The sequence below is a fragment of the Hemicordylus capensis genome, chromosome 1 (assembly GCF_027244095.1).
Source record: "Hemicordylus capensis ecotype Gifberg chromosome 1, rHemCap1.1.pri, whole genome shotgun sequence".
Classification (NCBI taxonomy): domain Eukaryota; kingdom Metazoa; phylum Chordata; class Lepidosauria; order Squamata; family Cordylidae; genus Hemicordylus; species Hemicordylus capensis.
Genome location: NC_069657.1, coordinates 138,849,043 through 138,875,674, shown reverse-complemented (window position 1 = coordinate 138,875,674; position 26,632 = coordinate 138,849,043). Strand labels below are relative to the sequence as shown.

The 26,632-nt window shown below is 43.6% G+C and overlaps 1 protein-coding gene across 1 annotated transcript in view; it reads right to left on the bottom strand.

The window, feature by feature from the left end:
- Positions 1–24,921, bottom strand: part of LOC128324944 (acyl-CoA (8-3)-desaturase-like) — a 41,925-nt gene extending 17,004 nt beyond the window's left edge. The window contains exons 1-5 of the mRNA XM_053250210.1: positions 24,700–24,921; positions 21,663–21,773; positions 19,812–20,009; positions 6,070–6,171; positions 2,800–2,928 (exon numbers count right to left, since the gene is read on the bottom strand). Coding sequence (XP_053106185.1) covers positions 2,800–2,928; positions 6,070–6,171; positions 19,812–20,009; positions 21,663–21,773; positions 24,700–24,921 — 762 coding nt within the window. The remainder of the gene's footprint in view (positions 1–2,799; positions 2,929–6,069; positions 6,172–19,811; positions 20,010–21,662; positions 21,774–24,699) is intronic.
- Positions 24,922–26,632: the final 1,711 nt, after the last annotated feature.

Here is a 26,632-nt window from a genome sequence, read left to right as displayed (position 1 = left end):
GACAGACATTCATGGGGGAAGGGTATGAATGGGCTTCTTCATGGAAGAGGCACCATCTAGCCCCTCCCTGTATCCTCAGAGCCAGTCACCGTCCCACCAGATAAGCCAGTGGAGATTTCGTTCCAGCTCACCTGGAAACTGGTAAATATTGCCCAGAGCCATGCTTTCACAAACCAACCACTTCTGACTAACACACCTTCCCCCACCCCACCCCACTTCCTCTTTTCCCCTCTATCCCTGGATCTGGATCTTCTCTCTTACCTATCCTGAGCTCCAGCAAGGTGCCTGCCACAGCCATCATTTCCCAGGTGGCAGGAAACAGTATCTGTCTCCCCATCTCCTCCTCCCTTCTTCCTAAGCTGCCTTAATGGGCATTCCTCTTGCTGGTCTCCCTCCCTCCCTCCCTCCTTGAAAACTGTACTTTAGCTTTAAACTGAAGAGACTGGAAAAAACTCAAGGAAGCTTTTAGGCTTCCACCTGCTTGGAGGAACATTGAGTGTTACTATGGTTTGAGCTTGCATATCAATTGAGACTGATGAGACGTGCTCCTGAAGAAGTATTCAGTGAAACAGCTAGTTATCCTGGGGCAGCTGTGGTGCCTTTTCCAGTCTTGTGCTTTTTCCAGTCTCTTCAGTCAGCATTCAGCAGACTACACAGCATGTACTGTCTTCCTGTTATCAACTTTTGAAACCTTGAGTACAACTGATTACATCCCCAGTCATCGCTCCCAACTATCAGACTACAAGATACAGTGAGGAAAATAAGTATTTGATCCCCTGCTGATTTTGTCCGTTTGCCCTCTGACACAGAAATGACCAGGCTATAATTGGAATGGTAGGTTTATTGTAGCTGTGAGAGACAGAATAATAACAAACAAACCCTCAAAAGCCCAGTGCCCAAAAGTCAGCGATGGATTTGCATTGCAGTGAGGGAAATAAGTATTTGATCCCCTATCAACCAGAAAGATTTCAGCTTCCCAGGTGTCCTTTCACTATATGCAGGTAATGAGCTGAGATGAGGAACACCCTCTGTAAGGGAGTGCTCCTAATCCCAGCTTGTTACAGTACCTGTATAAAAGACACCTGTCCATAGAAGCAAGCAATCACTCAGCTTCCAAACTCACCACCATGCCCAAGACCAAAGAGCTGTCGAAGGATGTCAGGGACAAGGTTGTAGACCTGCAAAAGGCTGGACTGGGCTACAAGACTATCGCCAAGCAGCTTGGTGAGAAGGTGACTACAGTTGGCACGATAGCTCGCAAATGGAAGAAACACAAAATAACTGTCAATCTCCCTCGGTCTGGGGCTCCATGCAAGATCTCACCTCATGGAGTTGCAATAATCATGAGAACAGTGACAAAGCAGCCCAGAACTACACGGGGGGAACTTGTCAATGATCTCAGGGCAGCTGGAACCATAGTCACCAAGAAAACAATTGGTAACACACTACGCCATGAAGGACTGAAATCTTGCAGTGCCCACAAGGTCCCCCTACTCAAGGCAGCACATGTACAGGCCCGTCTGCAGTTTGCCAATGCTCATCTGAATGATCCAGAGGAGAACTGGGCAAAAGTGTTGTGATCAGATGAGGCCAAAATCGAGCTCTTTGGCATCAACTCAATTCGCCGTGTGTGGAGGAGGAGGAATGCTGCTTATGAGCCCAAGAACACCATCCCCACCGTCAAACATGGAGGTGGACACATTATGCTTTGGGGGTGTTTTTCTGCTAAGGGGACAGGACACTTTCACCGCATTGAAGGGACGATGGACGGGACCATGTACTGTCAGATCTTGGGTGAGCACCTCCTTCCCTCAGCCAGGGCATTGAGAATGGGTCGTGGATGGGTATTCCAGCATGACAATGACCCAAAACACACAGCCAAGGCAACAAAGGAGTGGCTCAAGAAGAAGCACATGAAGGTCCTGGAGTGGCCCAGCCAGTCTCCAGACCTTAATCCCATAGAAAATCTGTGGAGGGAGCTGAAGGTTTGGGTTGCCAAACATCAGCCTCGAAACCTTTCTGACTTGGAGAGGATCTGCAAAGAGGAGTGGGACAACATCCCTCCTGGGTTGTGTGCAAACCTGGTGGCCAACTACAAGATACATCTGACCTCTGTGATTGCCAACAAGGGTTTTGCCACCAAGTACTAAGACATCTTTTGTGAAGGGATCGAATACTTATTTCCCTCACTGCAATGCAAATCCATCGCTGACTTTTGGGCACTGAGCTTTTGAGGGTTTGTTTGTTGTTATTCTGTCTCTCACAGCTACAATAAACCTACCATTCCAATTATAGCCTGGTCATTTCTGTGTCAGAGGGCAAACGGACAAAATCAGCAGGGGATCAAATACTTATTTCCCTCACTGTAACTACAAGAGCTGTTATTGTGAACATAAGCAAATTTGGAGCCACATATTGATGCCAATTTCTGGCTGTTAGGTTCTTTTGCTTCCACCCAACTCTGGGCTCCTAGTGGGAGTTCACAAGTTACTATCTGTTTATGTGCATTGTATTCATTCATTCATATATGCTGTTTGTAGATGTTTACCTGACTGGTTTTGTATAGTATATTTCAGTCATATGCTTTCTGTACGTATACTGGTTTTTGGTATATCTTATATTACGTTTAGTATGTTATTTGATTAAATCCCATTCCTATTTAATTGTTTATAAGATTAATTGTCCATGGTCTGTTTTTTGTTTTTCTCCTTGGGATATTGTGGATCCCTCCTCTTTTTCCCTGCTACAAATTAATTCGCTGCAATTTTAATTATATAGTGCCACCGTGTCCACACTCACCTCCACAGAGAGCGTCTTCCCCAGGCTGAACGGCAGAGGATGCAAGTCTATATCAGGGTCCTTGCGGAAGCAGTTGGGTTTGGCATGGTGCTGGTTGTGCCTATGGTTCCACCAGCTGGCTGACCCACCCTGCAGAAAGATTCATGAACATGCAATCCAATCCTTGCAATGCCAAACATAAATCAACCTTATTACTATTTTTCCTTTGCTGTGGCTGAGCTGCAACCTTTCTTCCCTCCCCACTGCTCACAACCAAAGTGATTCTCTTTTTACACAGTAGCAGATTGATAAACCTAAGTAGACCAGACTTTGGTTGCCACTGAATTCCAGCCTGTGGGCTTCTGCTAAGGCTCAACAGAATAGTGTGAGGGGTCCCAGCATCATCTCTCCTCCAGCTTTCCTCAGACATTTGAGCTTGGAGACAAAGATGCCACTGAATGCCATTGGAAGAAGCAAATCAGGACACAGGACTCAGCTGAAACCAACTTCTTTACTCTTTTTACTCTTTCAGGCCAGCCATCCAGAGGTGAGGGGTATTTTGTGGGTGGCTAGGCAGGTGGGAAGTGGGAAGAGGAAAGGGAGGTGAAATGAGTTAATGACTCTACTTGTGCCATAACAGGACTCCCAAAAAACATAATTCCTCATCTGGCTAGCGTCTGAAAGTGGGTTGTTTAAAGGTTTTATTTGAAGAGTTCTGTGCAACACCAAAGCTTACTTCCACTGCTGTAAGCATTTGGAGTGAATGATGTTTAAAAGCAGTGGCATAACTATGAGGAGGTAGTGATAGCCCCTTGCCTAAGAGTACCAAATTGCTCAAGTTTCTTGCATTTGTAAGGGAAATTCTTAATTTTGCATACTAGTGATACCCCAGGTCTAGAAATCTAGGGGGTGCTGAAAATATGCTACGTACCCCACTCAACAGAGGGATCATAACTCAGTTGTAGAGCACATACTTTGCATGCAGAGTCGCAAGGGCTGAAAAAGACCCCTGCCTTGACAGCTACTGCCCACCAGAGTAGACAATACTGGGCTGAATGATGTGACTCAATGGCTGCATTCACACATAATGCCAAACCGGAGTTAAATGTGGCCAAGGTTGGAATTCCAGTATGCCCAAAGGCATGAAGCCTCAGTTAAGGGCCAAAAGGGACCTCTGGTTTGCCTCACCAAACTCCACATTGAACTAGGGATGTGCACAAAAACACTTGCCCCAGTTCAATTCAAACCAAACTCAAACCACATCGGGCCAAATTGGTATTGACCCCCTTTGAACCCCTCACCTTCTCCAAGGTCGTGGGGCCTCCATGGAGGTTCCCCCTCCTCCTGCAGGCCTTCCTTCCTTTAAATTCACCTGGTTCGGGCATCTTCAGCCCTTTCTGGGCCTATTCCCTAGTTTTTGGAGATTTTGGACGCCATTGCGCCTATGCAGTGGGACCCTGCATGGCCTGGGCTGGTGGGGGGAGGGGGAAGCTCCACAGATCCTCCCCCCACCTGCCATCTTAGAGAAGCCCCATGGAGGGGATAAGTTTAAAAAAAGTTAAAGGGCTCGTCGTACCCCCAAACTAGGGGGGAATTCGCTTTGGGGTTGAGCCAAACCAGCAGGATTTGGCTCGACCCCGAACCTTTGAACTGAACCAGTTCAACATCAAACCGGTTCATTTTCGAGTTCTATGTACACTCCTACATTGAACCTTCAGTTATCTCTAAGATTTCCCGCTGGCGCCGAAACCAGAGGTTTGGCCACTGAGGCCAGGAAGATCCAAAAATAGGCCAAAACAGCCCTTAGAAGACTGGGGGTGAGGCCAGCATGGGCAGGGGGGACTGCTGGAGACCCCCCTGCGTGGTTGCAGAAGCACCCCTCAAGACCACCGAAACTGGCAGCAAGGTTAAAAAAAATTTCAACTGTAGAACTCCTAAACCAGCTTCGAGCCAGCTCAGGGGTTCAGCTCAACTTCAAGCCAAACCAGTTCAATGTCATGGTAGGTTCTCAGAATCCCAACAAGGCTAACAAAATAAGAAATCAGTGATTAACACATCATGTGCATACCCAATTTCTGATTGTAAGAACCTGGAAATTTTCTTCGATGTCAGGGTCCCAGTGTGCCAAGCCAACATATAACGGAAATAATTAAACTAATATTTGAGCTATTGTCATCAATCTCTATTAAATGTACTGAGCCAACATCAATGAAAATTTCCAGGTTCTTTCCAACCAGAAATTGGGAGTGTGTGCTTTTCATAAATCTCAGATTTACCATTTAGCCACCATTTCGGGGGTCATGAGAACCCGTTTAATGTAACCATGCATGACCCAGCAATGTGATTTCCACAGGAGGTTTTGGATGCAGCCTTGAGTTGTTGTATTCACACCAGTGCAGTCTCATCTGCCGTGGTAAAGTGTAGAGAAGGTGCGAATCTATCTGTTGCGGCCCTATGACTCTCACAAATGAATGAACAGCATACGTGCCAACCAAGAAACAATCTTAACATAAGAACATAAAGACATGGATTGGGCCCAAGGCCTGTCTAGTCCAGTGTCCTGTTTCACACAGTAGCCCACCAGATGTTTCTGGGAAGCCCGCAGGCAAGAGATGAAGGTGTGCCTTCTCTTCTGCTGTTGACCCCCCTGCAACTGGTATTCAGAGATATCTTGCCTCTGAGGCTGCAAGTGGCCTATAGCCTCAGATTAGTAACCAATTACTAAACTGACCTCCATTAATTTGTCCAAGCCCCTCTTAAAGCCATCCTGTCTGGTGGCTGTCACCACATCCTGTGGCAGAAAATTCCATAGGTTAATTATGTGCTGTGTGGAAAAAACACTTCCTTTTGTTGGTCCTAAATTTCCTATCAGTCAGTTTCATGGGATGACCTCCAGTTCTAGAGGAAGCAAAATGTCTCTCTGTCAAATGTCTCCACACCATGCATAATTTTATACACCTCTATCATGTTTTCCCTCAGTCTTCTTTTGTTTCTAAGAAGGAAAGATTCCTGAGGAGTTGTAGCCTTGTCTCATCAGGAAGGTGCTCATGGCCCCTGATCATCTTCATTGCCTCCTTCTGTACCTTTTCCAGTTCTAGAATACCCTTTTTGAGATATGGTGGCAGTACTCCAAATGTGGCTGCACCATAGATTTGTATAAGGGCATTATGATATTAGCAGTTCTATTTTCAATCCCTTTCTTGATGATTCCGAGCATGGAATTGGCCTGTTTCACAGTGCCGCACACTGAGTTGACACTTTCAATGAGTTTCATTGGCATTTGGTACTTGCCTGAAGCATGCCCATCATAATTGCCTGGAAAAGGTGGTTCCATTTGGGTGTCTGGAAAATTGAAATATGCCCCAAATCATGTTGGAACCATCCATACTGGGTCTGGAAGGCAAAACAAGTTGATAATTATAAACAAGGCAAGGGAGCGATGCAAACATTTTCATGTTGACTTAAAGAATGAAAGTTCAAGACATCTCTCTTCTCTACACTTAATGGAGCACTTAGGATAACAAGAGTTCTTAAATGCTCCATCACCAGTCATGAAGGATAAACTACATCAACCATGATGTTGTGCAACTCTGAGAACGATCATCCTTGTACCAAAGCCCAGTGATCAATTACAGCAAAAAGAATAATAAGAATCAGAGCTGAAAAATTAGGCTGAGTCGAAACTCCTCTGGCACTTGTGACGCTGTTTCTTTCTTCCTACAGAGAGTCTCACTGAAGAATTTTTGGATAATATTTTTGCTCCCATTTCCTTTATTAATTAAAACTAAAACTTTAATTAAAACTTTATTAATTAAAACTAAATTTTTCAAATGTTACTTAGGATAAAATATCGACAAAGCAATATGTCACAGTAGTGCCCTATGTACAGTCAGACTTGGATTCTATGTACTATACTGGCGGAGCATTGTCTGGATTTGGCTAGAGGAGAACTGGTCTTGTGGTAGCAAGCATGACTTGTCCCCTAAGCTAAGCAAGGCCGCCCTGTTTGCTTTTGAATGGGAGACTAGAAATGTGAGCTCTATAAGAGATTCCCCTCAGGGGATGGAGCCACTCTGGGAAGAGCAGAGGGTTTCAAGTTCCCTCCCTGGCTTCTCCAAGATAGGGCTGAGAGAGATTCCTGTGTGCAACCTTGGAGAAGCCGCTGCTAGTCTGTGAAGACAATACTGAGCTAGATAGACCAATGGTATGACTCAGTATATGGCAGCTTCGTATTTTTCTATGTTCCTATGAGAGTCCATAAGAGCAAATGGCCACATCAGCTGTTAAAATAAGTTAGGCAAAACAGCACTGTGTTATTGTTACTGTATTACTCGATTATGCACTAGGCTTATGCATTTCTATTCGGCAACAAAACATTTTGTGTCCAAAAATGGTATTTTCAGACGTTTTGTGTACAAATCGAAATGAAAAAATTAAAAACAAAATTCTTTGTATACAAATCGAAATGACCCTATTTTGGAGCCGAAAGTTTTGTTCTTCGGAAAACATTTCAGACCTTCATTTCAGCATTTCATGAAATTGACCTTTGGTCTCCTGACTGAAGCCACCAGCTAGGCAGTGAGTGTTTGTCAAAAAGATTAGCAGAAGATAAGAAGATAAGATATGCAAAAAGCCAGCACAGCATCCCTGAGGAAGCTCATTTCCTTGGAATGCTCTGTATTGTAATTCAATTGTGTTGCCAGCTCTAACAAACAATACCCTTAATGTTTCTACTCTGTCTGGGCTCATTGCTTTTAGAATGTGGAAGATGTGGCAAGGGTAGGGGGGAGTTTAGTTCAATTCATTCAACAAGTTAGTTACTCAGTTGCTTCTGCCTTTCTTCCTCATTCAAGAGAGAGAGAGAGAGAACTAGTTTTGCATTGCATGTCTAAACTCAAGTTTCCATGATGCCATGCTTGCCTTGCTGCCAGCCTGAGCCCAGCATGCAAGCCTGCTATGGCTACTGCATCCTACTGCATGTCAGCCTGGGAATGGATTAATCTGCTGCTGCATTGCTTGCTTTTTTGTTCCAGAATTTTTTCCACTCCCTTGAGAGAATCACTTCCTGTCTGTGCCAGCAGCCACCAGTGCCCTGAGTGAGTGGGGAGGCAAGTTGGAGGGAGGTTTGGGGTTGCATCCTGCCTGGATGGTTTGTGTTGTGCTGTATTTTGGGACCTCATTGATGGGCATCCTGCTGGTTCATTCTCTCTCTCCCTCTCTCTCTCTCTCTCTTTCTCTCTCTCTGGACTTCTTTTTGCAATGAAGATTGGGTCATATTATGTTTCTTCTTATGTTATGTTTCTTATGCTTCTTTTATGTTTCTTTTGAGAATGTGAGCCCTTTGGGGACCGGGAGCCATCTTATTTGTTATTTCTCTTTGTAAACCGCCCTGAGCCATTTTTGGAAGGGCAGTATAGAAATTGAATTATTATTATTATTATTATTATATTGTGAATTCTATTCTAGCATCATCATCATTTTTATTCAAACTAGATTGCTTGCATCAAATAGGTTGTGGTGCCACAGGCTCTAATCTGTTTCAGAAAAGTGAAAAATGTGCCCAAGTCTGCCGCCTCTGTGTGATCTTGCCTAATCTGTCTGACTCTGCAGCATCTGTGTGATCTTGCTTTGGAAACCTGGCTCTTTGTAAAGCTCTGCTGTTGATGATGATGTGTTGTTGTTTATGTGTTGAAAAAAAAAATTTGTGGATGAGAACTGCTTGCTTGGTGGAGGAGAGAGGGCAGGACACACTTGATGCTGCTGTTGGCCATAGTTTGCTGCATCTGATGCTTGATTTGGAAACCTGTTTCTTTAAGAAGCTCTGCTAGTCTGCTGTTCTCTGTTGTTGTGTGTGCTGCCTGGCAATGATTTTCTATGAATTGTTGAAGTTTGTGTGTCTTTGTGGCAAATTTGGGGCAGTAACAAACCTGCAAGGCAGCAGAACAGTGGGTTGGGTGGCAGTACCCCAAGGGGTTGCCTGCCAACCATTCAGATTCCAAAAAGATTGGCAAAAGGCCTGATTTTTTATGGATTGTTGACGTTTGCATGTCTTTGTGGCAGATTTGGGGCAGAAAGAGGGTAGAGCAGTGGGTTGGGCATTAGCACCCCAAGAGGTGCCTGCCCACCACCCAGATTGCAAAGGAGTTAGCCAAAGGCCTGATTTTAAATTGATTTCTGAAGTTTACATATCTTTAAGGTTTTAGCCCTTTGGGAACAATGGAGGTTTCAGCCACCCCATAACTGCACTGGGGGGGGGGGGTTTGCTGGGGTGGCCCAGAGTGAGTGGTGGTGTTTTGCACAGAGGGTGCCAACCACCCTCATGGGCTGCTAACCCAAGGGGTACTGGGTTTTCTTGTTTCTGAGGTGTTCTGAGTGTAGATTCTCTGGTAGCACATGAAATTTTCAATGAAAGACCATGAATCCACTCTCATATGCTACCAGAGAATCTACATTCAGAATACCTCAGAAACAACCAAACCCTGTACCCCACAGGCTTGTGGGTATGGGGGTGGTTGGAACCCTGTGTGCACTACACCACCACTCGCTCTGGGCCACCCCAGAGTCCCCCAGCTGAAGTTAAGGAGCTACTGAAACCTCCATTATTCCCTATGGGGGGAAACCTTAAAGATGCATGAACTTTTTTAAAAAAATCACCAAAAATCAGCCCTTTGCCCAATTCCTTGAAAAAATTGTGGTAGATTCCTTTCCCCCACTGGGCACTACCACCCACCCTACTCTGCTCTGGGCCACCCCTTTCACCCCGATGTGAAGCTATACTTTTGCTGAAACCTCCATTATTCCCTATGGGAGAAATCTTAAAATTCAAAAATCAGCCCTTTGCCCAATTCCTCTGAAATTTGAGTGGTAGCTTCCACCCATTGGGCACTACCACCCCCACCCACTAGTTTTGCCCTGGGGCCATTTTTTAAAATAAAAAACATTTCAGATTCAGATTTTGCAATTTTGAACCAAGAACAAAATTGGGGTGTTTGGGATTGGTTGATTTCAAACAAAGAACAAAATGGGGGTGTTTCACATTCGGGCCAAAACAAAACAGGAAAAAAATGCACAACCCTATTGTGCACATACTGTGTTTCTCACCACCTTTTAAAATGACAATTCTCTTCCATTTAGCAATGGGAGAGCACTGGCCCTATTCAGCCCCGGCACAGCATGCCTGCAGTGCTTGTTGCTGGTGTCTATCTTAAGTTTCTTTCTATATTGTGAGTCCTTTGGGGACTGGTAACTCTTTTGTTTATTTCTCTTAATTTATTTCTATGTAAAACCGCTTTGAGAACTTTTGTTGGAAAATGGAACAGAAATATTTATGAATTGTAGTTGTAGTCGTATATGTGTGTGCAATACTGTGTGTGTGTGTGTGTGTGTGTGTGTGTGTGTGTGTGTGTGTGTGTGTTGTGCAGCTATTTATTTTTCATCAAACTTGTAGCGTGTCCCAAACTTCCATCTTATGTGTAAGCTACATGGGAGGGAAAACATAACTGTCAGAGCCTCCGCCATTCTTTAACTCTATTTGTGCCTTCACCCATAACAGCCATGACTATTATATTTCTGACACTATTCCTCCTGGCATGTCACTCTCTCTCACTCCCCCCCTTTCACTGCTCCCAGTTAGTGCATCCATCTGAAGTCGCAAATGCCGTAAGCATGAAGACAGATGCTTCCATGATTGGCAGCGTTTGCCTCTTCAGATGAACTCTATAACTGTGAATGGAATGGAAGGCAGAGTGAGGGGAATTGAGTCATGTATTGGGGTGGGACCTGGTGCGCTGTCCTTTTTACAAAACGACTGAAGAGGGCTTATGCACAAGTGTGATTCTAAAGACGGCATCTAGTTCTTTAAAACATATAGGAAGAAGAGTCCCTCCTCTGTCGTTTGCCTAATCTATAAGAAGAGAAACATTCATTTGTGTAGGGGCTTCACAATTTAGAACTCTTTTTTGCCCAGCAGTGGGCAGTTATGGAAACAGAAAGTATTCCATAGACATAAAATTAAGGTAAGATAAAAATCCTCCTGAAGTTTTTCTCAATCCACTTCACATCCCTCTCTAATATTCACCAAAACAATCCCTTTCAATTATGAAAACACTGCCCAACCAGATTTCATTTCTCTCACAACTCCCTTGCCTTCAGTCAAGTATGGTGTCAAGCCACACTGCTCTCCAAATAACATTGTATATAAAATGGGTTGTGGCCAAACAAATCATACAGCAATTTGACAAGGATGGGAGAAGTATTTCTGCATAAAATTAAGAAAAGGAATTATTTGCCATTATGTGGCAATCAGTGGCATGATCCCCTCCTATTAGAGCTCTGTAGGGATGGGCAGAGCTTTCCAAAGTTGGAATGTTCCAGCTCAAACTGGGCCATTTTGAGTGTTCTGAGCTTGGAACAGAACACTTCAAATGAAGGGCCTTTTCCAAGCTTGGAGTGGAACAAGCCTGTTTTGACTCAGAGTGTTCCGACTGTTCTGAGTGCCATTTTGTCCTCCAAAATGGCACTCTTCTGACCTCCACGCATGTGCGGTGGCCATTTGCATGGTCAGTACTGCCATGCAAATGACCACCACACATGCACAGAGGCCAGAAGAGCACCATTTGGATCCCAAAATGGTGCTTGGAGTTATCTCTGAACGTTTTGAGTGTTCTGAGATCATTCCAATGGACAGGCATACAATTATGAAATCAGGCACACAGGAAATCCACGCAATTTTTTAAAAATGTCCAAAAAAATTGTGAAATTTGGCTTGTTTCAAGCCAGAACTTTACAAAATGTCATGGATCTGAAGCCCCTCCTTGGACCATCATTCCACCCTCATATGGAGGAAAGAGGACATTCCTTTGATTTAATATTAATTGTTTTCTAACCCACTGCAGGAACTGGCAAACCTTTTAAAAAGGACTAATAGGACTTTGCACCTCCTAATCCCTTAATAGCTAGAAGAGAAAGTGAGGAATTCTTTCTAACCACAAAAACAGAAACATTCAAAGTACTTTTACTTTTATTGACTGGGCGCTTCTACAATGGGGAAGATAAAAAGTTATGTAAAATCCAAGGAATATAATTTTTCCTTAACATGGGGGTGAAACAAGCCAGTTTTGTTTTTCTATTGTTATTTTTTGTTTCTTTTCAAAAATCCCCCGCCCAAACCAGAGGAACCTCCAATAACTTGTGAGCCTTGTAATTAACACTGGTTTAGATTATATAGCTTTGATCTAGCTTCTAATTTCTTACTCCAACACATTTTCCGGTGCAAGACACACCCTGCCTGAACTTGAATGCACATTGTGATCCACACAGTTCCTTGCTTATGTATTGCATAGCTGAAATGTCAAGTATTTGCTGTCATAAGACCTCTGTGGAGTGGAAGAACAAAAGGAAGGTAGAGCCTCGAACAGGTTCTAAGAACAAGTATATATGGTACCTGTATGCCCAATACATTTCAGCCTCAGCCTTCATGTTCAAAGCATTTGTTGAATGTGCATACTGCATGGGTTTATTTTAATTAAATCAGAATATTTTAGGGGTTTGCACAGATTAATTTTTGCAATCCGATTCAAGTTTGAATCGAATCACAAAAACTCATATTGATTCATATATCAACATTGAATCATACAAATAGATTTGTGTGAGCTGACCTCCATTTTGAGGCCTGTATTTCTGGGACCTAGCATGTCTGCCAAAATTGGAGGTAGACCAGTCCTCCAAGGTGGGCTGGCATGCCACATCTGGAGCAGAGGGCTGGTCTACCCACCAATCCTAATTGGTAGACCAGATTTCCCCAGGAAAAAGCACCATTTAAGGGCTCTTTTCCCAGCTAAATTGAACTCAAATTTGTGAATTAGCTGCAATTCAACAAAAATTGATTCAAGCCTGAATCAAATTGCACAGCCCTAGATTATATATAGCTTACTGAATATAAATATAGCTTACTGAAATAAATGTAGTACACAAGTTTTTATTTCATTAAGCTATTTGGGGGGGAGCCAGGGTGAATTGTCAAAATTTGCTCCCCTCTGCTGCGTGCCCAAGGTTGAGCAGCTTGAGCGATAGTGGAGAAGTCCTCCCTTGCTTTGGCAGGTCTTCCTGGTGTGCTATTGAAAGGCTGCTCTAGATGTCAGCTACGCTACACAAAATTGTACCAGAGACATATAAGAAGCAGGTAGACATCAGTAATATGCCATCTCACTGAGCACTCCTAATAAGGGTAGCAGATTCAGTATTTTTCATTCAACCCAGTGGAGTGAGCCATTATAATTTTCATTACAGAGATGTAGAAGAGAGGCTGTGCAATGTGAAACAGTATCTTGCCCAAAGGCCAAAGTGGGCTCTAGGCTGAATTGGGATCTGTATCCAAGTCAATTAGAATTTATTCTAATCCTTTGTAGTGCATGTGCTTTTAGTTACTCCATTTGTGGGGGTGGTTCTTTAATGGAGAAGGAAGCTCTTGCATATGGACACAAACCAGTAGCAAGATTTCAATCATCTCTTCCCACAGTTATTTAATTAACAGCAGAGTGCTAAGAAAGTAGAATTAATTGCCACCCTTATTGAAGGGTGTCTGATAGGTTGTTATGAACAGCTCAGTAAGTATTAGCAGTCACGAGTGTCTAAATTGCGATGGGATAGAGTGTTAATGCAGTTGTATTAGAATTGACAGGCCTTTAAATTTATCCTTGAGCTATGTTTGGTTCAGTATTTCTAATGAGACATAAGCTGATATTAGCCTAAGAGGATGTGAGTCTGAAGTATTACGTACTGACATCCTTTCTTCATTCTAAGTGAATCAATTATCAGAACCCGATTCTTCTTGATGACTGTCAGATCCGGCACATTGTGCACTAAATGCCTATCAGTTTGTATTCTAAAATCCCAAAGGAGGAGCAGGAGGAGGAGGAGGAGGAGGAGGAAGATGTTTACACACAGTCTACCAGAAGTTATTGACTGGATTTGGTACGTTAATTACTGGGCCCTTTCCAAGGGTTTAGGACTATTATGACCATTACTACATTTGTTGTTGTTTACACAGTCAGACAGGTGCTCCTGACAGGTTTGTTTTATCCAGACATCGAGTCCTTCCCAAGGACCTGGGATGGCTGAATTTTATTATCAATATTGTTGCTGTTATTATTATAGATATCGTCGCAGAATATAGGCTGTTCCCAGTAATGTTGCTTTTTGTAATTGGCTAATGGTGATTTCTGTGGCCCCTATGGTGTTGAGGTGCTCTTCAAGGTCATTTGGAATTGCACCTAGGGCACCGATTACTACTGGGATTATTTTGGTCTTCTTCTGCCACAGCCTTTCAATTTCAGTTTGTAGATCTTTGTATTCTGTTATTTTTTTCTATTTCTTTTTCTTCTATTCTGCTATCCCCTGATATTGCTATGTTGATTATTTGAACTTGCTTTTCTTTCTTCTCGACTACAGTTATATCTGGTGTATTGTGTGGCAGATGTTTGTCTGTTTGTAGTCGGAAGTCCCATAATATTTTTGCATCTTCATTTTCTACAACGTTTTCAATTTTTATGGTCCCACCAATTTTTGGCTACAGGTAGCTTGTATTTTTTGCAGATGTTCCAGTGTATCATCCCTGCTACCTTGTCATGCCTTTGTTTGTAGTCTGTGCAATCTTTTTACAACAGCTGATTAGGTGGTCCACTGTTTCATCTGCTTCTTTACAAAGGCGGCACTTGCTGTTTGTTGTTGACTTTTCTACTTTTGCTCTTATTGCATTTGTTCTTAGTGCCTGTTCTTGTGCAGCCAGTATTAAACCCTCAGTTTCTTTCTTCAAGTTGCCATTCTTAAGCCATTGCCAGGTCTTGGTGATATTTAATTTTCCAGTTATATTGTACAAATATTGACCATGCAGTGGCTTATTTTTTCCATTTTTCTGCTCAGTTCTTGACTTGTTCTTTCTTGTAGGCCTGCTTTGTTTCATTGGTGTTGAATAGTTTCCCATTATTGACCATTTTAAGTGCATCTTCTTCACTGTCCTTGATATATTCTTCAAGGCCTCTTTTCTCCTCCTCTACTGTTTGATGGACTTGCAGCATTCTTCTTCCACCTGAGCTGCAAGGGAGGTATAGCCTATCTACATCACTGTGGGGGTGCAGAGCATCATTGATGGTCATTGACCATCATTGGTCATTGGCTATTATTATTATTATTATTACATATAGTTCATTGGACTGGAAACATGACATATTAGCCCACAGATGATTAAAATAAGAGACTTTCCATATTGGAAAAGGCATTCATAAGCATCAAGATTCATCTTTCATAAACTATTGTTGATAATGTTGAACCCAGGGGCGTATCTAGAGTAGGGCAGGCAGGTCACATGCCCTGGGCACCACTTGAAGGGGGCACCATTTTTTTAAATAAATAAAAAATTTAATGTCCACCAAAAACAAAATGGCCATCATGCATGCTCAAATGGCCTCTGTGAGGCCCTCGGCCATGCCAGGCCTTGCAGAGGCCATTTGAGCATGCGTGGTGGCCATTTTGTTTTCAGTGGCCTTTTTTTAAAAACAAAATTTATTTTTAAAAATGGCCACCGCACATGCTCAAATGGTCCTTGTGAGTCCCTAGAGGCCAGCGGGGGGAGGGGGAACCTTGCAGACCACTCCCCACAGCCTTTAGGAACCTCCCCAAAGGGGCTACAGGTAAAAAATAAATAAACAAATTTAATATAATATAAGTCACTGTACACATATTTAGTTTGGCACTATGTACAAAGAATCAGGGCTTGTGAATATTCCTGACCTGATGCTTATGAGCAAGGATTGCATTCATTTGCTCTTACTTTGCTTCTTGTGATAAGTTAGTTAAATGTGATGGCTTAATGATATGGCTATTAATGGTGAGTTTGTCTTTAAATCAGTGTGAAATCCTTAGTATTAAGGCCAACTGGGAGTTTCTTGCTCTCTTTCTCTCATTTTAACTGTCTTTCTGAAATACTAGAATATATTCCAAGCAGTGACACAGTTTACTCTGCAAATCTTTTAATTATTTTCAGAGTATCTGGGAAAAGTCAAATTCTCCATTTATTTTTAAAATTTATGTAATAGTGATGCTGCAATGCATAGTAGAGAATTAGACAGGCACTTCTGTTTAGTTTTCCAAGTACACCTCCACATAGTATTTGGGTATTTCATGAGCCCCAGCATGCTGAAATTTGTAGTTTCCCAGCATGTTTTGGTCTGGTTACATCCACTGCTAAACAGTTTTTGAAATATTAAAAGATTACTGAGCGTGACTTTTATTTTTCAGCTGATATTATGGTAAAGTTATCTGAAAGATGGGTGTCAGATGTTTGGACAGGGGGCGCAATTTCAGTGCTTGCCCTAGGCGCTATTTTCCCTAGATGCGCCTCTGATTGAACCAGTTTTATAAATAATGTTTTTAAAAGGTTGTATTAGTATTTTTCTATTGTATGGTTTTCTATGCGCAGGTAAGTGGCATTATTTTCATGTTCATGTTGGATTAGAAGGCACTGATTATTGGACAATATCTGGCTGACCTTATATGCATTGTTTGCTTCCATTATTAGTTTCAACACCCTGTTGGTGTCTTTGCATTTTTCAATCTAACTCATTCATAAGCTTGTTGTATATCATTTCAGTGTCAGTGTTTTACATACTGCACTGATCCAAGTGTGGGGTCAACATGCTGGCTGTGTGCATCCCCAAAGCTGGTTGACACTGCTAGCAACCTCACAGACTCTCTGTCATTCTAACATTTCTGTCTGCTACAGTGACACTGCACAGTATATAAGCCATTGTATGTATGTATGTATGTATGTATGTATGTATTTCTGTAAGCTATATTTTCCATATATTCTAGGGGTGTGCAATTTGATTCAGCCTTGAATCGATTTGGGTTGAATTGCGGCTAATTCGCAAATTCAACCCCTGAATTGAATCACCCTCAAAATAAAAGGCCTGATTCAGGGTTGATGAGAATCACCCCCAATTCTACCCGTACTGATTCAGGTGATTCTAATGCCATTTTGAGGCCCATTTTGCTAGAGGGGGAGGCTCAAATGGTGTTTTTTTCTGGGGAGATCTGGTCTACCAATTGGGATTGGTGGATAGACCAGCCCTCCGCTCCAGACTTGGTGCATCAGTCCACCTCAGAGGACTTGCCTACCTCCAAGTCAGGCAGAGATGCTAAGTCCTAGAAAAATAGGCCTCAAAATGTCAGTTGGATCACAGAAATCTAGTCAAGTGATTTGAGGTTGATTTATGAATTAGAGTTCTTTGTGATTCAATTCAAGCTTAAATCAGATCACAAAAATTTCCTCTTTGCTCAGTTAGCAGCGGGTCCATATATACCATATGTACTTGCTCTGAGTACCTTTTTGAGGCTCTGCCTTCCTTTTGTTCTTCCACTCCACAGAGGTCTTGTGACAATAAACATTTGGCACTTTGGCTAAGCAATACATAAGCAAGAAACTGTGTGAATCACGATGTGCTGTCAAGTTCAGGCAGGGTGTGTCTTGCACCAGAAAATGTATAGGAGTAAGAATCAGAAGCCTGATCAAAGTTATATAAGCTAAACCAGTGTTCATTGCAAAGCCTGGGAGTTAGTGGAATCTCTGGTTTTAGGAGGATTTAAAAAAAGAAAAAGAAAAAGAAAAAGAAAAAAGGGCTAAAAGTTGATTGCTTCAAGCCAGAACCTTACAAAACTTGCCACCCCCCACAATCCATAAAAGTGGAAGTACTTTGAATGTTTCTAGTTTTGTGGGTAGAAAGAATTTCTTGCTTTCCCTTCTACCATTAAGGCATTAAAAGGTGTGAAGCTCTATTAATCCCTTTTAAAAGGTCTAAAAGTCCTGTTCCTGCAATGGGCAAGAAAAAACACACAAATAGAGTTAAAGAATAGTAGAGACTCTGACAGTTGTGTTTTCCCTCCTTAATATGCTTACACATAGGTGTGTACACGGAACCATCTGGCCTGGTTCGGTCCAGCCCCCATCGAAACCCCCCTGGTCCGGTCCGACAGGTCTGCATTTAAAACAAAACAAAACACTGTAGCAGTGCCCAAATTATGAAACAGCTCCATGAAGAAGATTCACCTTGACCCCCTGTTGTGTTCCCCGCCCCTCAGGGGTAGCTGCACCTCGAGACCCATGAGCATGCACAAATTCCATAAACCAATACAAATCAAACTTGCCTTTATCTGGGATAGTATAGGAACAACAGTTAAACTCACTCCACTCCTTTCACCCGTGCTGGCAAGGCTTATTGCCTGATGGCTTTCCCTTAACCACCGGAGACAGGATTCCACATGGACCTTCTGTGGTCCCCCAGTGTGGGTGTGGGCTTGCCCTTTCCACCTATCAGTTGATGGGCAATCTGCTGCAGCAGAAAGCCACTGTATCCCTCCTCTGACCGTAGCACTGGTCTTCTAAAGATGGGGTGGGAGGAAGGACTTGGCCCAGGCTCACCAGGCCAAGGGGAGGCGAGGCCTATGCTTGTGTAGCCCAGAGTGGATTGCCACCCTCTTATGCCTCCCCACTCAATAGCTTTCAGCTGGATGTTCTGCAATGGATGGCTAGAGGGCTCCCCACGACGCCGATCTCTATCTGTGGGTCCTTCCCACCCACCCCCATTTCCTAATTGTCTTCCATCACCAGCTAAGCATTCTGTTCCACCCAGCTTTGTTGGTTTAACTGCTGCTGATTTATCTTTTATGGTTGCCTAGGTGTGTCTTGTCTGTTGCTGCTGTGTGTGTATTTATTTTGTTTTTTATTCTTTTACTGTCTGTAATTAAGTTTTTATTGTTTGATTGTTTTATATGCTGTTAGCTACCTTTTGCATTTGTAGTAAATGAAAAAGTAGGATATAAATACTTATAACCAATAAATATCCAGCATTTGCAAAAAAAAAAAAAAGGAAAGGAAAGAAAGAAAAATAACTACCTGTGGCCCCTTCGGGGGGCTTGCTGTAGGCCATGGGGGGGGGGAGTCCACGAGGGTTCTCCCTCCCCCCGCTGGCCTCCCTCATCACCACTGCAGCTGGGTAAATGTAGCATCTTTGGCCTTTTCGGGCCTCCGTAAAGGCGAGCAGTGGCCATTTTGGCCACCACCGCACATGTGCAAATGCCCTCTGCGAGGCCATAGGCCATGCCAGGCCTCGCAGAGGGCATTTGCGCATGCATGACAGTGGACAAAATGGCCGCCGCTAGCCTTTAGGAAGGCCCAAAAGGGCCAAAAAATACTACATTTACCTGGCCTCGGCAGTGATGAGGGAGGCCGGCGGGGGGAGGGGGATGCTTGCGGACCCTCCCACGGCGTACAGCAAGCCCTCCAAAGGGGTTACAAGCAGTTATTTTTCATTTAATTTTTTTTTTAAAAAATCATGGACCTGTCGGACCGGATCAGCAGTTTGGTTCCGGTCTGGATGGAACCGGCGGGGGTGTGTGTGTGTGTGTGTTTCAGTTCGATCACAAATCCATGAACCCCTGGACCGGACCATCGGACCACGGACTGCCGGACTGGTTATACACATCCCTACTTACACATATTAAACAAGACTCTCAAATTCATCATCAGGCATACACATAACTCACAAGTGCAGTCATGTCAAGCAATTTGGAAAGCCTCAGTATGCTCAACAATAAGCAGTCCTTTACTTTTCCACAAGTTTACCTGGAGAAATCCCACAAACTTCCATTCTCTGCATTTTCCTGAAGTGATCAAATGAATTTTGTTTGATGAACTCAGCAGGTCATAATTAAGGGATTCAAGAGGCCAGGGCCTTTTCTACTACTCCTGATATTAGCTCCATGCCTGTGCCCTCCTTCCTTGATTATCAGAAGCCCTGAGGCATGTGAGAAGAAGACCATGATTCCTTCCCACACTAGCATTGTCCCAGTAGGAATGCTGCATTCTACTAGCCAAACTGAAGGACCACACACAGGAAGCTTTCATGAGGATAACTGAAATTGTAACACAACACTGTTTTAAAGAACTGAAACCAGCTATCTTACATACATAGACATATTACCTGAGCAGTTGTATACATCACCATTCCTATTAGGAAAGAAGCCCAGGAAACTCCAAAGTACCATATAATGAACCAGGAGGAAATATCAATCAGCAAGCAATGCAGGAACAGGAGGAGGAAGAAGAGATAATTGGATTTCATGAGTCCCATCTTTTTGACAGTAGAGAACAGATCACGGAAATCCTTTACCAGCAGATCCTGTGGGAAGAACCAACAGTAAAGCTGTGTGTGTGTTTGTGTGAATAAAAGAAAGAAAGAGTGGTTTATGAATCCAGCATCCAGCCTCAGTAGCCAGCAAGACTGGCCAGTACATATAGGTAACCTAGGCAGTTGCCTAGAACACCAAGTTTTAAGGGGCACCAATGCCCCAGCTCCACTCCCACTCGGCCCCTTCCCTGACAAGGCGGCAGTGGTAGCAGAGGTGAAGACAGGAGACATTGGGAAGGAGGTGGTGGTGGCAGTGCCTGGGGGGGCCATTGAGAGGTGCGCCCCAGTAAAGGCAGCAGCAGCTCTGTGCACCCAGTCATGCCATATGTCAGCTTGATGACTGGCCGCTCGATCCCCTTCAATGCTCAGGTATAAGTGAGCTGCGCACCTGGTGGAGCCTCATACTGACTTCTTGGCACTGAGGGAGTGAGGCGCGGGATGGCTCATGAGAGTGGTGAAGGAGGAAGAGCTCGCCCTCGTGCACTCACGCTGCTCCTGGACACTGGGCATGCTCAGGGCTTCACACTTCTCAGCTGGAGATGGGGATGAAAGTCATACCTGGCCTAGTTTAGGGGTGTGCACAAGACTGGCTGGCCTGGTTCAGTTTGGGTCCGATCTGGACCCAAACTGGACTGGGCCAGTTCAGTCCAGCAGCCCCTCGATCTCCCCCACAGTTTGGTTCCACCCGGGAGGGGGGGTTCATCATACACACACACACACACACACACACCCTCCAGGGGGCTTTTCTGAGGCCACAGGGGGATCTCCGAAGGTTCCCCCTCCCCCCCCCGCAAGTCTCCATTATGCTGCAAATCACCTGGTTCAGGAGGTCTTCAGCCTGTTCCGGGCCTCACCCCCATTGTGGTGGCCATTTTGGAGGCCACCGCACATGCCCAATGAGCCTCTTCATGGTCCTGGTCCAGAACGGGCCAAAGACCACCCAAAGCAGACAATTTGCAGCATAAAGACCGGTGGGGGGGGGGGAATTCTGGAGACCACTCTGCAGGCTTGGAGAAGCCCCCTGGAGGGGCTAAATGCAAAAAATAAAATAATATGAATTTTAAAAAGCTCGAGAACCCCCCATTAAATGGCCGGGGGGGGTCCAATGCCAAACCGAACCAGTGGGGCAAGCCTAACCTGTTCGATATTGAATCTGTTTGCACATCCATAGCCTAGGTGCCAAAAATTCTAGAACTGGCCCTGGTAGCCAGTGAGAGCTATATTGAATCTGGACGATACATATTTCTTACAGGCAATTGTACTGATGCTTTGAGGGACAGCCAAGAGAATAATCCCTTGGCTGTAGCATCACAGGCATTGTTGCTGTTCTGTCCTGCAAACTTCTTCTATTATTATTATTATTATTATTTTGCATTTATATATTTTATATCCCGCTCTTCCTCCAAGAAGTCCAGAGACCGCTCCATACTACATACTTAAGTTTCTCCTCACAACAACCCTGTGAAGTAGGCTGGGTTGAGAGAGAAGTGACTGGCCCAGAGTTACCCAGCTAGTATCATGGTTAAATGGGGATTTGAACTCGGGTCTCCCCAGTCCTAGTCCAGCACTCTAACCACTACACCACGCTGGCTCCTATGGTGTATTATTCTATCACAGCCCAAACTGCCTCACCAGGAGACTCACATTTTTGCTGGGCTCACAACAAGGTTGATCAGGTGCTAGCTCTCCAATCAGCAGTGAATTCAGGTATTTCCTCACCAGAGTTTCATTCTTGTGGAAGGCTGTGAAAGCATCCTGGGAGACACAAAATACATGAAATAAACCCCAATTTACCTTGCATACAATGAATCCCAAATATACACCATGTTCACTGCAATGCTGTATAGCCAGAGTTGCTTGACTGGCCACTAGCCATATGGCCTTAAGGCTTATGAGGCATAAGGTTGTACTTGGCCACTGCCACTGAAGGAGAGTTGCAGAAGAGAAACACCTGCCCCCACACACACATCCTTATGAGAAGGGGACAGCAAAGGCAGGGGGTGGCTCTGTCAGCACAGTGCAGGAACATGGCTATTAAATGGTAATGAGAATTCTGGCTTACCTTCTTTATTAACAAGTTGTTCTCACTTTTAAAATTTTTATTGGTTTTTACAATATCTTAACAATCTCATTACATCCAATTAAACAAATGTTGACTTCCCGCTCGCCAGTCTGTGCGAATCACTAATTATACTATTCAACCATTGCTATAGTAATTCAAAACATATATCCTATACCTTACAAACTCGATTTTACTCTACTATTAACAAGTTGTTCTAGTAAGAACTAATCAGCCTACTTTCCTTCCTCTGTCTCCACAACTGGACTAAATGTGGTTCAAATTGAGGTCCACAAGCTAGATCTCCTGCAGCTCAAATGCTCATGTGTCCACCATCTTGGAGCAGGATAGATGAGGTTGAGGTTTCCCTGTTTGAAATTTCCCATTGAGGTTTCCCTGTTTGTCAATCACTACAACTGTGTCAAATATGGTCCAACTCGGTTACACAGTCATAACCGATTTGGTCCAAATGGGTTTCAAAAACAATTTGCCTAATACAGTTTCAACTTGCCGTAGGCGGGTGATTAGGCCGTTTACGTAGAAATTGAAAAGAGCTGGTGCTAATATGCATCCCTGCCGGACCCCTCTTCCCACGGGGATCTCTCTGGATAATTGGCCATTATGGTCACGTTTTACTCTCAGACTCGTGTTCTCATAGAGTTTATATATTAGAGTTAGCAATCTTTTGTCAATAGAAGAGTTTGCAAGTTTCTCCCAGAGAGCATCCCTGGATATTGAGTCAGAGGCACTCTTAAAGTCTATAAAGGCGACATATAACGGCGCCTTTCTGCCCTCAACGTATTTCTCTATTAAACATTGGAATATCCAAACAATGATCCATCACTGATCTTCCTTTTCTGAACCCTGCTTGTTCTTGTTCTAGAATGTCTTCTTTCTCCATCCAATCCAACAATTTGGAATTTAGATGTTTAGCATATAACTTACCAATTACGCTTAATAGACTTATGGCTCTGTAATTCGATGGGTCATCAGATGGGACTTCTTTGTGAATTGGGACAACAATTGCCTGTCCCCAGCCATTGGGCATATTTGTTGTTAGGGCTATGTAAGTGAACATGGAAGCTAAGAGGAAGAAAAGAACTACTGGAAGAAAAGAACCGCCGCAGACGGGCTGGCTTGTGCCTCTACTGTGGACAGGCTGGTCACTACGCAGCAGCTTGCCCTGAAAAGCAGATCCGCCCCGTGGCTGCGGGAAACGACCAAGCTCGGACCTAATAGAGATCCTACGCCTGGGCAGTAAAGGACTTCTGAGATCCCCTCTTTCCGCACTCCAGGTTCCAGTCATCCTCAGTACTCCAGGGAGACGGCCAGTCCGAGCCATGGCCATGATCGACTTGGGAGCCACGAATTGTTTCATTGATCTAGACTTTGCCAGTGCACACCAAATACAATGGGAACGCCTTGATGTACCAGTGACTGTAGTAACTATTGATTGTTGGCCACTGGTTATGGGACCTGTGACCCAGCAGACAGAGCCACTCCAGTTGGATATCCAAGGTCACGTTGAGATGCTGCACTTCTTGGGAACCAAGGTGGGGCCTTACCCCATGGTTTTGGGGCTAAGTTGGTTAGTCTTCCATGATCCTGAAATCACGTGGTTCCAAGGCAAGGTGGTCTTTACTTCGGACTATTATCAGACGCAGTGTTAGCTGGTTAGCCCACCAGCTAACACTGGCCCTTAAAAAGTCAGGGGGGGGGGCGGGATATAATCTTTACCTGGGGATTTGACTCTCTTTAGCTGTCCAATCAAATCCTCCACTTCTTCAGTGGTAACTGGAGGCCATACAGGCAATTCCTCTGGAGGGATGCTAGGCTGAGATGGAGAGGTTAAGTGTACTTGTGGGGCAGCATAGATTTTAGTGAAATGGTTTACCCATCTTTCCTCCGGGATTGAAATTTGTCTAGGGAACGAATTAACCCCGGAAACTAAGCGCCAGAAACTGGCTTCATCCTTATTATTAAGGGCCGTTATAAGTTCTAACCATCGTCTTTCAGGGCCTCCTTTTTGGCTCTAATCAGAGACTGCAAATGCAGATACTTGTCGCCTAGCCTTTTCATGCCTCACTCTTATTTATTTATTTGTTTGTTTATTTATTTATTTATTCGATTTTTATATCGCCCTTCCAGAATGGCTCAGGGCAGTTTACAATTTTAAAAAAGAAACCATTAAAACCAATAAGAATTAAAACAGAGATATAAATATTAACACCAATTAAAACACTATGCAATCATCAGACCATCATCAGAAATAATTCTCCAGAATCATCAGAAATAATTCACCACTATTTCACTGGCTCCTGATAAGCAAATAAACCTAAACAGATAAACGTGCACCAAATTAGCCAGGGAAAGTGCCTTCCATCTCCCCCTTCCCATGAATGAGTCCCTCCACCCACAAAGACCTAAATACTACTCTTGCACACTCCTCATCTCTGTCTTTGAAATTCCCTGGGAACTGCTCCTTTTTCTTTTTTTTTAAATGAGAACTCTTCCCCAATAGAGGGGTCTCTTGCTGTTCATCTCACCATGCCATGTTATGAAATCTTACACCACTTAGAAGCAAATGACCTGGGCACAAATTCCTCCATCCAGTAATCTCACCGTGGCATCTTGTCCAGAAAAGTGTTTGATAATACGGGATCCTCCTGGATGCTGGTTACAGAAGATACTTATATTGTAAACCTTCCGGTTGATGACCAGCCATCGGTCCTCCTTGGAGTTCTTCCGACCAGAGTGAATTCCAATCTCTTCCCAAGTAAAAAGTTGTGCACCGTCTGAATTAGATTCCGGCTTCCCCAGTGCAGAGGCTGACTGTGGAGGCATCTTGACTTCACAATGCAGACTCCAGAGTGAGCACTTTCCCTTCCCTTCCAGCTGCTAAAGTGCCGGCTAATTACATACTCTCCCAGTTTTGTGTTGTCACAGAGGAGGAGCGTAGGCACCTTCTCTTAAACTTTCATCTTGCACATTAATCCTGCAGCCTCATTCTGTGGTGCTCTTACTCAATTTTTCTAATTTCCATATTGTTTTAATTTAAAATATCAAAACAACCCTTTCATTCAAGATAAGAGTTGAGGCGCTTACAAGTAAGACTATTGATTGACTGATGCCCTAATTAATGCTGTGAAGGGTGCTCCACCAGGCATAGAACATATATTAGGGTGCTCTAAAAGGGTGGCTCTTTGTAAATACAATAGCAACAGCAGCAGTAACGGCAGAACAAGATACTGTGCATACACACTATTATTGGCATACAATTTATGAATATTGCAGGCTGCTGCACAGAATTTAGCAACACTGTGATATCAGACTACTGATCACAAAGGAGGAGCATAATGTAAAAATCATCAATTGTTCCTGGATACTTAATGAAAGAAGGTGATGTTGATTTATATCATATATCCTGATAGAAAGGGCAGTATAAGAGAACATGACTCACAGTTTCAACCTCCAGACTTTCATGTGGGCATGTTTCGATTCACATATGGGATGTTCTGATACCATCAAAAACTGCAGAAGAAAAGACATCAGAACGTGCCTTTGTGAAGGCTCTCCCCAATTTTGGAATTGTAATGATAGCTGGTTTGGGAGCTATTCTAATGCCCTCCAGTCCTGTGAACCTAGGGACCAGTCTTAAATCTTCTGGGGAGCTACATCATAAATACACTGTCTTAGTTAGGATTTGGCACCATCATAACCTAAATTAACCAGATAGTGCATGGAAAAGCCATACGCCCTAAGTTTCTCAATGAGCAATTTTTTGTCAATCAGAGTGGTAATCATCACCTAGGATCAAAGAAGGTGATTATTACTTTTGGCCAGAATCAGTTTCAGCCATAAATTGAAGATGTAAACAGGAATCAACTTACGCCTGAAGGCGTAAGTTGGCATTTGGAATGCATCAGGGGACAGCAAATATGGATCTAAGAAATTAGATCCATATCTAATCTAAGAAAGTAATTTATAAGATGGAAACAAAGTTATACAACTGTATAAGAAAGAAGCCATTGGGGCAGTTCAGCTCAGGTCTAGAGCCAGATACGAACCAACCTGGCCTGGTCCAGGCTCGGCCAAACTGGGTCCAATCTGGTTTAGATATCTAGCTGGCCAAGCTGACTTGCAAGCCAGCTCAGGTATACCCCTATTATTACCCTTCTTAAATATTGGTATAATTATCGCCAAGTCCCAGACCTTAAGCATGTAAACCAACTGATCAATGAATGTAAACAGTACTGCCAAAACCGGTGCCCACCAGTTGATATTTTTGTTGACCTACTGTCGGAAGGCCCCCAAAACTGGGGGCCAATCTGGCAAAGAAGTATTGTTGTTAATTGCAGTGGGTTGGGTAATATCTATGTCAGCCTTAAAGTTTATACAAAAATATGTTTCCCACAGATTGGGGGATATATGGGAAGTAATTCCATTCATTCAAAAGTTAAGCCCACCTCTTACCATAAGCCAGAATCTAGACAAATCTCTCAACCTGGAAGCTGGGGGTCCCCTGATCTATAGCACCTATACTTATCCACCAAGA